General features: G+C 38.4%; 1 protein-coding gene across 1 annotated transcript in view; it reads right to left on the bottom strand.

Annotated features, from left to right (window-relative positions):
* Positions 1-439: 439 nt before the first annotated feature.
* Positions 440-12,818, bottom strand: part of cnot6l (CCR4-NOT transcription complex, subunit 6-like) — a 36,481-nt gene continuing 24,102 nt past the window's right edge. The window contains exons 4-6 of the mRNA XM_039757936.1: positions 11,423-11,609; positions 9,725-9,810; positions 440-501 (exon numbers count right to left, since the gene is read on the bottom strand). Coding sequence (XP_039613870.1) covers positions 440-501; positions 9,725-9,810; positions 11,423-11,609 — 335 coding nt within the window. The remainder of the gene's footprint in view (positions 502-9,724; positions 9,811-11,422; positions 11,610-12,818) is intronic.

Genomic DNA, 12,818 nt, shown 5'->3' with positions numbered 1-12,818 from the left:
CCCCATCGGCATCTTTGGAGCATTGTGCAGTTTTTGTTGTCCTATTCCAGCTGAGACAAGTTTGATAAGTTTGCAAAGTGATCCATCCGTTTTGTTTTCTACTTTTCGCGATAATTAGGACTGCATCCTCACAAGCTCCAGGGATTTGGGATCAATTTACTGTAAATGTGGAATCTTTACTTCACTTCACAAAATAGTTAAGAGATTGCAATTTAAAAATTTAAATAAGTAAGACATTTAATTGTTCCATAGGGGGAAATGATGAAACTGAGCTGGAACATGTATTCCAACACTTTATACTAAGTATTCCCAGCAAACTTAAATTATATGACCATTATACATTAATGAATATAAATTGCAGTACAGTATATACTGTAACTATTATACAGTGGGGCACAGTGGGTAACACTTTGTACTTTAAACCCTGAGGTTTGTGGTTTCAAACCCCACAACTGACACTGTGTGACCATGAGCAAGTCTCTTCACCTTCCTGTGCTTTAACTGGAAAAACAAAAGAAATATAACCAATTGTATCTCAAAATGTTATAAACCTCTTTGGATAGAGAGGTGTCAGCCAAATAAATGTGAAAGAGATACATTATACTATATGATATTATATAAACATGCTGTACATTATGTTGTATTCCCACCTTCAACTTGGTCAAAGAGTTGCCAGGGAAGCCTGGATTATCCCAGCCATGTCAACTGTCACAGTGTTGTGGATCACAGCTGTAATTTAGTTTATTTTATTGAGGTCAACTTTTACGGTTGAGACCTGAATTAATGGATGCTTGGCCATGTCTGATACTTACAATGTGCTGTACATTTCTCCATCTGTTTGTGTTGGGGTTCTCCCTGTCATCCTGCTGTTTCCCACATCCCAGATACATGCGTTTTAGTTTAGAAAGCAACTCTTGACCCATAATGGATGCAGTTTAGGGAGGCTTTCTGTCTTAATGCCTAATGCTGGTCTGATAGACTTTGGCTGTCTGCAACTGTGATGGAGAAATCAGGTGCACAAAATGTGACTTTTTTTGCCATTGTTCACACATACAGGCACTCTTTTAAGTAGGAATGGCGACTGCTGCCTCTTGACACCATACTTACAGATCTTTAAAAATCCTTATTGCTGTCTCCTCTCCTTGCAAATCCTATATTTTTTTGTAAACAATGTACTATCATTTTATTTGTGATGTGACTTGACTTTCACTTAAAGGTGATGATGCCTTAAAGAAGCAAAGGAAGGGTAGCCAGACAAGAAATTAAAATATTCATGACATTAGAGTTGCATCATTGATTTTATTTTCTTAAATACTTTATGCTTTTATCCATAACATGCTTCTGCAGCTGGTTTGTTTGTATGAACTGCACATTTTTGAGAATTATTGATTCCACTATAATTCTTCATAATATCTTTCTTGATGTAATTTTCTTCTTCTTCTTCTTCTTCTTCTTCTTCATCTTTTTCCATGTCTGTGTGTGTTTGATGTGCTTGATCAACCTTCTCCAAACAGCCCAGTCCTGCACCTCCTCACAAGGTAATTTTAATAGTAATAATTAATTTCCAAGGCTATGCAAAAATGGAGCACAGAGTACAATAAGAACTGTATTCTAAGCATAGACAGATAGATAGATAGACATGTTTTTATTTCTGAAAAAAAAATTCCAAAAAATGTTCAAATAAATGTATAACAGGAATGATCATAATGTTATGTATGTAACTTAACAAAGAGTAGATATTTACCACGTGTAAAGTGATTAAGATTGCATATATTTATCAGTACAGGATGTCAGTCATAGGCACAGTATAATGGCATGGTATATTGTAATTAGCGTCAGGGTCTGTTAAGATGTCTGCTAGTCCAGTTCAGTACCATTCAGCACAAAGCACACCAAACAATACCACCTTGGCCAAGAGGAGACATACTATAGAGCCTGATGGCTGGTGGTAGAAATGACTTTACAGAGTAAGAGGGGCAATGCAGATACCTCGTCTGTTGCTGAACGTGCTCTTCTGTTTAGCCAATACCTCAGACAGGGAATGAGAGTCATTGTCCAGGACAGTGAGCATCTTCGGAAGTGACCTCTGTTTTACCACTTTCTCCAGTGAGTCCAGCCTGACTTCCAAGATTGAACCTACCTTTTAAATCAGTTTATTTAGTCTGTTGGCATCACCTGCATTAATCCTATTTCCCCAGCATACAACCACATAGAAAATTGCACTGTCCACTACAGACAGGTAGAAAATGTGCAAGAGCGCCCTTCTATACTTTTAAATTCATTAATTTTCTCATTTAATTTTTTTTTTTTTATATGATTCTCATTATTTGAAAATTGTTGTGGAACTCTTATGATGGGTAGCGCTGCTGCCTTGCAGTAAGGAGGCCAAAGTTCGTATCCCGGGTCTTCTCTGGGTAGAGTTTGTATGTTCTCCTTGTGTCTGCATAGGCTCCCTCCGGATACTCTAGTGTTTCCTCCCACAGTCCAAGGGCATGCAGCTTGGGTGAATTAGCAATGCTAAATTGTTCTGAGTGTGTGTGTTCAGCCTGCAATGGACTTGCGTCCTGTTCAGATTAGTTCCTGCCTTATTCCCTATGCTAAATGGAATTGGTGCCAGCACCCCTTGTGACCCTGGTCTGGACTAAGCAGCTCAGAAAATGACATGACATGAACTCAAGATCCACTTGCTGTAGATCTTTGTTGGCTGTTCCATTTTGGACTGGACTCCTTTTACTTGGTTCCATACGTAGTAGTTTGGAGGAGTACTGATATTTTATTGTATTGTAGATCCAACGTGGTCATTTTAGTTAGCTTTGCTGCCGCACATCCCCAGGAGCCTGAACATCTGGTCATTGACTTTTGTAGTTTCATGTTCTCGCTGTGTCTGTGTGGGTTTCTATTAACTGAGGATTTCGATGTGAAAGTTTCCTATACAGTACAAGAGATAATTAGAATGATGCAGCATGCCTTTGTGTTCCACTTGCTATTGACACATAGCATTAGGTATAGCATCACACACCGATCTGACGTTTTCATTATATCACATTCAGCTCCAACAAATGTAAATTGCAAACCAAGATAAACATAACTTAAGCACAGAGAAGTGGAAACCTTTCCAAAGGTCATAAATGATCACACAGCCAACAACATGATACTGACATGAAACTGTTATTCAGTTATCAGGATGTGGAAACCATCTGAAACAGCATTCACAATATTATAGTTAAAACAGGTAGGTCATATAATTGTTTAGAGATGCTTTCTGATTTACATCAGTGTCTCCTTGAATCATAGTTATCTTCCAAAAGAAGCAACAGAATAACACATCTAATAACAGGAACACATGAATTCCACATCCTTCTACATTTGCATTATTTTAACAATGTCAAAGTGAGTTCACTAACAAAGCAGGCCCAACAGCGACAATGTGAGAAGAGAAACCTGCATCGCAATAAGAGTGCTATGTCTCAATTTAGCACTGCCTCCTAGTGTACAGGCTGGAACTGATAATGGTCAGACAAACTGCAGTTAAGGTTTCCTCAAATTCAAAGTACAGAGCATGCAAAACACAATGAGTCACCTGCCAGGAGTTCCACAATGCAGTGAGATACAATATATTTTAAAATTCAATTTGTAAAATTAACTGTAATTTTAACATTTTATATTATGATAAAGGGCAAAATTTAATGAAAACCACAAAAGAATCTATATAGTTCTCTGATTTGCAATATATTGACATAAAAAGTAGATTTCAAAAAAGGATAGTTGGATGGATAAGTATTTGATCCTGAAAAGATGAGTTTATGGCAGGAATTACCCCATCGGCATCTTTGGAGCATTGTGCAGTTTTTGTTGTCCTATTCCAGCTGAGAACAAGTTTGATAAGTTTGCAAAGTGATCCATCCTGTTTTGTTTCACTTTCGCTGATAATTAGGACTGCATCCTCACAAGCTCCAGGATTTGGGATCAATTTACTGTAAATGTGGAATCTTTGCTCACTTCACAAAATAGTTAAGAGATTGCAATTTAAAAATTTAAATAAGTAAGACATTTAATTGTTCCATAGGGGGAAATGATGAAACTGAGCTGGAACATGTATTCCAACACTTTATACTAAGTATTCCCAGCAAACTTAAATTATATGACCATTATACATTAATGAATATAAATTGCAGTACAGTAAAACTGTAACTATTTTACAGTGGGGCACAGTGGGTAACACTTTGTACTTTAAACCCTGAGGTTTGTGGTTTCAAACCCTCACAACTGACACTGTGTGACCATGAGCAAGTCTCTTCACCTTCCCGTGCTTTAACTGGAAAAACAAAGAAATATAACCAATTGTATCTCAAAATGTTATAAACCTCTTTGGATAGAGAGGTGTCAGCCAAATAAATGTGAAAGAGATACATTATACTATATGATATTATATAAACATGCTGTACATTATGTTTGTATTCCACCTTCAACTTGGTCAAAGAGTTGCCAGGAAGCCTGGATTATCCCAGCCATGTCAACTGTCACAGTGTTGTGGATCACAGCTGTAATTTAGTTTATTTTATTGAGGTCAACTTTACGGTTGAGACCTGAATTAATGGATGCTTGGCCATGTCTGATACTTCAATGTGCTGTACATTTCTCCATCTGTTTGTGTTGGGGTTCTCCTGTCATCCTGCTGTTTCCACATCCCAGATACATGCGTTTTAGTTTAGAAAGCAACTCTTGACCCATAATGGATGCAGTTTAGGGGGGCTTTCTGTCTTAATGCCTAATGCTGGTCTGATAGACTTTGGCTGTCTGCAACTGTGATGAGAAATCAGGTGCACAAAATGTGACTTTTGCCATTGTTCACACATACAGGCACTCTTTTAAGTAGGAATGGCGACTGCTGCCTCTTGACAGCATGAGCTCAAGCGTGCAGAAGGAACTCGAGTCCAGCTCAGGGCGCGAAGGAGCAGTACAGGAGAAAGCTGGAGCAGAAGTTGCAGAATAACAGCATGAGGGAAGTGTGGGATGGGATGAACATCATCACTGGCTGCAGCTCGAAGCGGGGTGCCACCATCGAGAGAGACGTGGAGAGAGCAAACCAGATGAACAACTTCTTTAAAAGGTTTCACAACCCTAACCCACTCTCACCTCAGAGTACTGCACCCTCCACCCATCCTTCTGCTGATACCAGCGTTGGAGAGACTTCCCCACCCACAATTACAACAGCTCAGGGGCCTCATGTATAAACGGTGCGTACGCACAGAAACGTTGCGTAAGAACTCTTCCACGTTCAAATCGCGATGTATAAAACCTACACTTGGCGTAAAGCACGCATTTTCCACGGTACCTCATACCTTGTCGTACGCAAGTTCTCCGCTCGGTTTTGCAGACTGGCGGCACCCAGCGTCAAAGCAGTGCTACTGTTCCTGTGTGGTTACTCATTATTTTCCTGACGCGGCTTTATAAATACACCGAAACTAACCGCATATTGTTTATTAGTGTAATGCATCTGATTGTAATTAACTTGTAACAATATAATGGTAGAGGGAACAGCCATAGTATTCCAAATACCATAACTGCTTTAGCGTTGTTACTCTCACTTCTTCTTCTTCTTCTTCTTTCAGCTCCTCTTGTTAGGAGTTGCCACAGCGGATCATCTTTTTCAATATTTCTCTCACTGCACCACTCAGAGTATTTATATCACTGTATCTGAGTGTGAATCACAGCAGCAGCTGATCGGAAAGGGAATTATCGGTATACAGCTTCAAGGACACGCTGTCTCAGCCACTGCAAAATGTTTTAAAGCCTTTCCTGTACGGACCTCGTGGTTCAGAAACAGAAACAATATCATTTATAAAGTGAAATTCAGCAAAATATGTTTATTAAATTATACAGATAAAACTTTAACTTCATTTAAATAATCTATATTCTTCACTGGGAGTGTCGTTAAGGATAGAATAATTAAACATGTACTACGAAGATATTTCAATGTTCTTTAAGCGTTTTGAAGAATCGGCTAAGCTTACAGATGGCTTAACGTCTATTACAGAGCTGATTGTATGGCGATCAGTTACTTGGGGAAAGAAAAGCACTGACTGCAGTGACGGCTACGCCAATATATACTGAATATAAAACAGAAAGAGAAAATAACAACACAGCTAAAAACACAGCGACAAATTTCGGCAAAAGTTAAATGCTTGTGTCATGAGCACGAGGCGGCTATGCAGCCATCCACTGTGCATAAGCTACCTTACTGACGGGCGGACGAAGGAGCCACCGATTCTTCCTCTGCCCAGTGCCACCACAAGCCTAGAGCCGCTCTTGATTGTACTGCTGCAATAAATTATTTCATCGAAGTGAAACACATGTTTAATAACGTGCTTTAACTCCTATCATCATGAAAATTATATCACGTATACATCTCAGTGTTTGAGTTATTCAGAGAACTGTAATATTACGAATGTAATTGATTCTGTGTCCAGTTGGAGGAAGAGAGCCATTTTGAAAAGCAAGTAGTGATTCACACACATAGAGCACATAGAAGATCAAATACAAAACAAAGCATTTAATGTGCTACTTTAATTACGATGTGATTTGAGAAACTGGTTAATTAAACGATTTTAAGATGAAGTTTATGATGTTCTACTTTAATGACAAAATAAACTACGTGATTAAAGTGGAAATGTCGAGATTGAAGTTGACATTTCGTGCTTTTTCCTCACTGTGTGCCCTTTTTCTCTGTACCCTAATAAGCTTTCATATGACACTCAGACAGTGGGCTTACAACTCGGCTTTTCACGGCGACTTTGATATGTGACTTCTTTTTTATTTCCGGCACTGTGCGATTTGTGAATGTGAGCTTTCAAGTTTCTCCAACACGCTATGTCACTCGATCAACTTCCTTTTGTTGATTATACCACGGTTTATTTGAACAAATAGTATGTTTTTCATTTGCCTCCACTTGGTATTCGCTGAAATTCTTATATTTTCCCCCGTGCTTTTCCCATTGTCTTTTCACAGAAGGCTGCGCTTAAGGGCGATTTATATTGATTTGCATGTTCAAATGGGCGTAATTCTGGGAGGATTTGGGGCGTTACATAAAGCGCGTGCACGAGCGTTAGTTTTCACGCTGATCGGGATTTATGTAGCAGAAGAACGTGGAAGTTGGAGTACGCACAGATTCCTGCATCTGGATTTTTCTGTGCGTAAACACATTTCGGCTTTTGTGCTTACGCCATGTTATAGTGCGAGTTCTATGCACGGCGTTATACATGAGGCCCCAGGTGAGCAGAGAGCGGAGAAGACTTCGTGCCAACAAAGGAGTGGGTCCAGATGGAGTATCGCCACAACTGCTGAAGGTCTGTGTGTTGGAGCTGGGGAGTCCTATACAGCACATCTATACATATATACATTGGACTTCCAATACAACTCGGAGTCCTGCCACGTGCAAAAGTTCGCTGACGACACTGCTATCGTGGGCTGCATCAGGAGTGGGCAGGAGGTGGAGTATAGGAACCTAATCAAGGACTTTGTTAAATGGTGCGACTCAAACCACCTACAACTGAACACCAGCAAAACCAAGGAGCTGGTGGTGGATTTTAGGAGGCCCAGGCCCTTCACGGACCCCGTGATCATCAGAGGTGACTGTGTGCAGAGGGTACAGACCTATAAATACCTGGTAGTGCAGCTGGATGACAAATTGGACTGTACTGTCAATGCTGATGCTCTGTGCAAGAGAGGATAGAGCTGACTATACTTCCTTAGAAGGCTGGCGTCCTTAAACATCTGCAGTAAGATGCAGCAGATGTTCTATCAGACGGTTGTGGCGAGCACCCTTTTCTACGCAGTGATGTGCTGAGGAGGCAGCATAATGAAGACGCACGCCTCACGCCTGGACAAACTATTGAGGAAGGCAGGATCTATTGTAGGCATGGAACTGGACAGTTTGACATCTGTGGCAGAGCGACGGGCGCTGAGCAGGCTCCTGTCAATCATGAAGAATCCACCTCATCCACTGAACAGTATCATCTCCAAACAGAGGAGCAGCTTCAGCGACAGACTGCTGTCACCGTCCTGCTGCACTGACAGACTGAGGAGGTTGTTCCTTCCCCACACCATGTGACTCCTCAATTCCAACCGGGGGGGTAAACGTTAACAGTATACAAAATTATTGTTGGTTATACCTGCATTTTTATCATTCTTTATTTATTTTTTTTTTATCAGTATGCTGCTGCTGGAGTATGTGAATTTCCCCTTGGGATTAATACAGTATCTATCTATCAATCTAAATCAGCATTTAGCAGTGCAGTCAAAGCCCAGAGTTGCAATCCTGTTGCCTGTTAATCATTTAATTTTATTTTACACATTTCTGTCTCCTATGCTATACCAGTCTGAGGATTATTATTCTTATTACTGTATTATTAGTTATGTTGTAGCCTAAAATTTTGTCTTCTTAATATTAATGACAAGTCAGTGCCCATGGAAGGAACTACAAAAGGAACAATCAATGGTTCTGTAGGGTGCCTGTACCTTTAAAGTGCAGCATCAAAGTGAGTGGTAAGTTTTTATAGTATACTGTAGTTACACCTCGATACAGTAAATCACGACTCAACTACAGATCTGCTGTCACTCTAAATTAGCACTGTACTAAACAGTAATATATGTAAGCAAAAAAGCAGTAACTGTTCTTTAATAAATACACATAACATCAAACAAACCAGAAACAAGACAATAATTTAACATAAACCAAAGTAACACAAAAAGTGATACAAAATGTAAATTTATAATTAAGAGAGGTTGTCTCTATTGTGATGACTTTTTTTTGTTTTTACATTTAGCAATCTTGATTTTGTTTTGTACATTTGAAAAAAACCAACTGAAATGAATCTGTAATTTGCCAGTTAAAGGGGTTTCTGTGTCTATTTTTATTAACATTTTACCACTTCTATAAAAATTGATTTATTCTTAAGTATAGCATAGATGTGCTCATACAACAAAATGTGAATATTGAAACTTAAAGTAATGAAATGTGAAAAATTCTTTACAGGATTGAGGAGGAAAATTACAGCTCTAAACATTAATCCATACGTACCCACTCATACTGGCCTAGTTTTGACTAGCCAATAAACCTAACATACATATCTTTGTAATCTTATACTCAGTTCGTACTTCGAGTCCGATACCTCTTACACAAGTTCTCAGCAATTCTCAAAATGTTTATACAAAAATGAATCCTTAGACAGAAGATTAGCAGAAGCTGACTATACTCCCCTTTATGTTGCTTGTTTTCCTTGTGTTTTACTGTTTAGTCAGGTATTTCTTAGATCCCTCTTGTTGATTGAAATCCCTTTGATTTGTACTCAGAATAATTTAGTGGCTACTATTATTTTGTGAACTTGCAACCTAATTTTGTTAAACAGGAAGAATTTAGTTCTGCCATACAATTGCCCTGCACATAGCTTTCAGAATATACAATATCATTTGACATAAGAAATAATAAAATCTACTAAAAAGAAATCAAAAAAGATTTTATAAACAGTAACAGCATTATTATGCATAAAGCTGTTCACTTTATATTTATTTCTTTTTCAAAAGCTTTTCAGATTAAATAAGTTTGAAACAACTAAAATGTTTGTGTCAACAGGTGGATTTTTTTAAACAAGACAGTAATAGCATCAGTCATATCAATATACTAATAAAGGACTATGCAAAGAATAGAGCAATTCAAACCCTTTACCTTTTAAACCCAAGGTTTGCAACTGGAATAGCCGTCCAAGTTCATAAGGCAAAACCCGTAAAAGATTGTTATTTAAATGCAATTCCCTGCAAATGAAACAAAAATTATAATGCAGTTAGTGAGTGGGCAATCCCAAAATCTTTTTTGATGTAGCAGAGAAAATTTTATTTTCAATAATAGTATTTTATTCATGTTAATCCTGCGTAAGAGCTACTGTACTCGATATTGCACATCTTACTAAGGATTTTTGCATTCACTAGCATTAGGAAGCAAATCAAATGAAGACAAAAAATAATAAAAACATTGTAAAGAAACCTTCAAATAAAGTGCTATTTCTAGTTTATAATATATGCATGATATATCATAAAAACTATATCATATTCCTTAAGGAAAAGGCAACTAGGCAAAACTACATTTTGTAATAAAATCAACAGTAAATCTGCAAACATAGCCACAGCAAATTGATCCAAGGTATTCACAAGATTAAGGACAATCAATACTTTAACCCTCATGAATGTCATAATTAAATCTAAGAGCCCCTTACTCAGAACAGGAATACCAGGGCCTACCCCTCGAGTTTGGCTTAGGTGTAGTGTTTGCCAGTAAGCTCAGTTAGACTCTGTCTGAGGTGCTACAACCGATCATTGCCCATAAGATGAAAGGTGAGGGCCAGGTACAATGCCAGTTGGGTAACAGGCAAGAGTAGGGCAAACCCTTGCATATTAGACCTTTGCAATGGCAACTGGTTCTTGGGGTATGGAATTTTACCTTTCTGACTGGGAACAATTCTTGATTAAGTATGGTAATCTTTTAACTGTTGTTTGCTTGTATGAGCCATTCTGTCAATTTTGATATATGGTTCATACTTTTAAACTGTGGTCATTAGGGTATGTTCCAGTTACTTAGCGATATTGGAAAAACACTCCATCCAATACTCAGCTAAACTTCAGCAGGAGTGGAATTTGTAATGGCTGTGAAACAGTGGACCAACTTTTTGTCAATACATAGATACCCGAGTGGATTTTGATAGTCCTACCTAGAAATACATTGTTGCAATGTGCCATGCGGCATCTTCTCTCAAATGCCACCCGAGTATGGGGTTCTAGGACTGATGTTGCATTCAATTCAGTCCCTTTATTTGCACAGCAAGAGTTGTGTTTACAAACAAGGTATTAAGTCAAGACATTTCAAATTGTCAGCTTTCAATTTGTATGTTTTTATTGAACATAACATCAACTCACAGTTAAGGTTTGGAATTCTGAAGGTGCTAATTCTGAAAAATAGTGTCATGTTCTCTGTAGGTAAGTGGTAAGCAGCTGTCCCAGGTATTTTAGGGTCTTGTTAACAAGTGAAAGGAGTTTTGATTGTGGTACAAGACACAGCCACTGGCCAGGTTCAGGACACACAGAAGGCATTTTATCTCTCGACAGCATTACAAGCATCTAAGGTATACCCCAGGAAAGTCTGCAAAAACTTGCTCACACCAGGATGACCTTGTCAGCCCACCTCGCCATTTTTCTACTTTGACGGTTACCGAGAAAAGTAAATTATGATGAAAATGATGGTACTTTTAAAACAAAAACAACAATGGTAGAGTCAGCCAAAGAAAATCACTTGTACAACATTCATAGTCTAGTATTTTAAAAAGGGAATCAAACAAGATAAAATTTACCTTCCCTTTTCTCTCATGCCACATACCTGAGTGAGACCATGTTTCCAAGCTCTGCTGGCAAACTGCGTAATTTATTGGACGACAAATTCAGGTAAACCAAGTTTTGTAGCTTGGCAATGTCCGGTGGAATGCGAGTAAGGTTGTTATCATTAAGATGTAGTGCAGTTAAATGTGTCAGCGTCCATAATGACATGCTCAAGCTTCTAACCCGACCTGTTAAGATTAAAATTACATATGCATTAGTATTTGGATTAGTGAGAGGTGTTCAACAGCATTACGTTACGTATATGTAAATACTTTGTTCAGTCTTATATTCCGTCTTTAACATCAAATTCTTTAGGTATGCTCTATGCTTTACAAAGCACATTACTTTGATGTTCGCTATAGAAAGGCATAATTGGTTTTTTCCTCAATCATATTTTAGAAGAGAAGTGCTATACAGTAAACCTTGATTATCCGTCAGGGGTCGAGACCAAGGTTGTGACAGATAAGAGAAAAGATGGATAACAGAACAGCTACTTTAAAAATGATATACTGTAGATTAGCGAATAGTCGTATTGATTTACAAAACTAAATATATTAACAAAATTAATTAAGCCATATAATATTGTAATGACCAGTGTAATAAGGAAACATAACTCAGATTAACTAGTTTTCTACATTTTACTTAAGAGTCCTTGTTCTGTAACAAATGGTGTCATGTCTTATACTCCGTTATCTGGGCTACAGAGCACACCTCTAAAACAACAAAGGAATGTTTTCCCCACCAATCAGTTTATCTCCTGCCACTCACGTTCCCTTTTTCTGTATACCGCAAACACTCCTGCTTATTGCCTCCCGACTCTCTGCTCAAAACTTCCTTCCACATCACCTTCCTTTTTCTCCTAACTTCTTCTGTCACTCTTCTCCTAAGAGGTGTGTCAGCCCCTTACACAACAAAAGCTCTTCACCCAGTCCCATCACTTACTGCATTCATTAAACACTTTCTGCTCCCCAACACCACATCACAAGCCGACTGCATGTCACAATATATTAACAAAACATAAAACAGAATTTAAAAAGAAAATTACAATACAGGAGAAAACATTAATATTAATGGAGAATAACATTACTGACAGTGCTTTTCAATCTTGTTGGGATCATGCTTTATATCGTTAACTGTTGTTCTTCCTACTCCATAAATTGAAGCAGTATTTGCTGCACTTTTGCCATTTTGTAAACTATTAATAATTTCAGTTTTTTGTGGCAATTCCAACACCACATGTTTACGTTTATCGGCCATAACAATGTATAGTAGACCACAGTAGCTGACATTCCTTTCCCGGCTGGGATGACTTATTGGTAGGACAGAGAGCAACAGCCTCTCAGGTCTGTATGGCCCCCTCATACACCAGGTGGTAGCATGACTCTGGTGGGTCCCCC

The sequence above is a fragment of the Polypterus senegalus genome, chromosome 7 (genome assembly GCF_016835505.1).
Source record: "Polypterus senegalus isolate Bchr_013 chromosome 7, ASM1683550v1, whole genome shotgun sequence".
NCBI classification, from domain to species: Eukaryota; Metazoa; Chordata; class Cladistia; order Polypteriformes; family Polypteridae; genus Polypterus; species Polypterus senegalus.
Note: the sequence above shows the minus strand (reverse complement) of the source record. Positions and strands in the feature narration are given on the sequence as shown.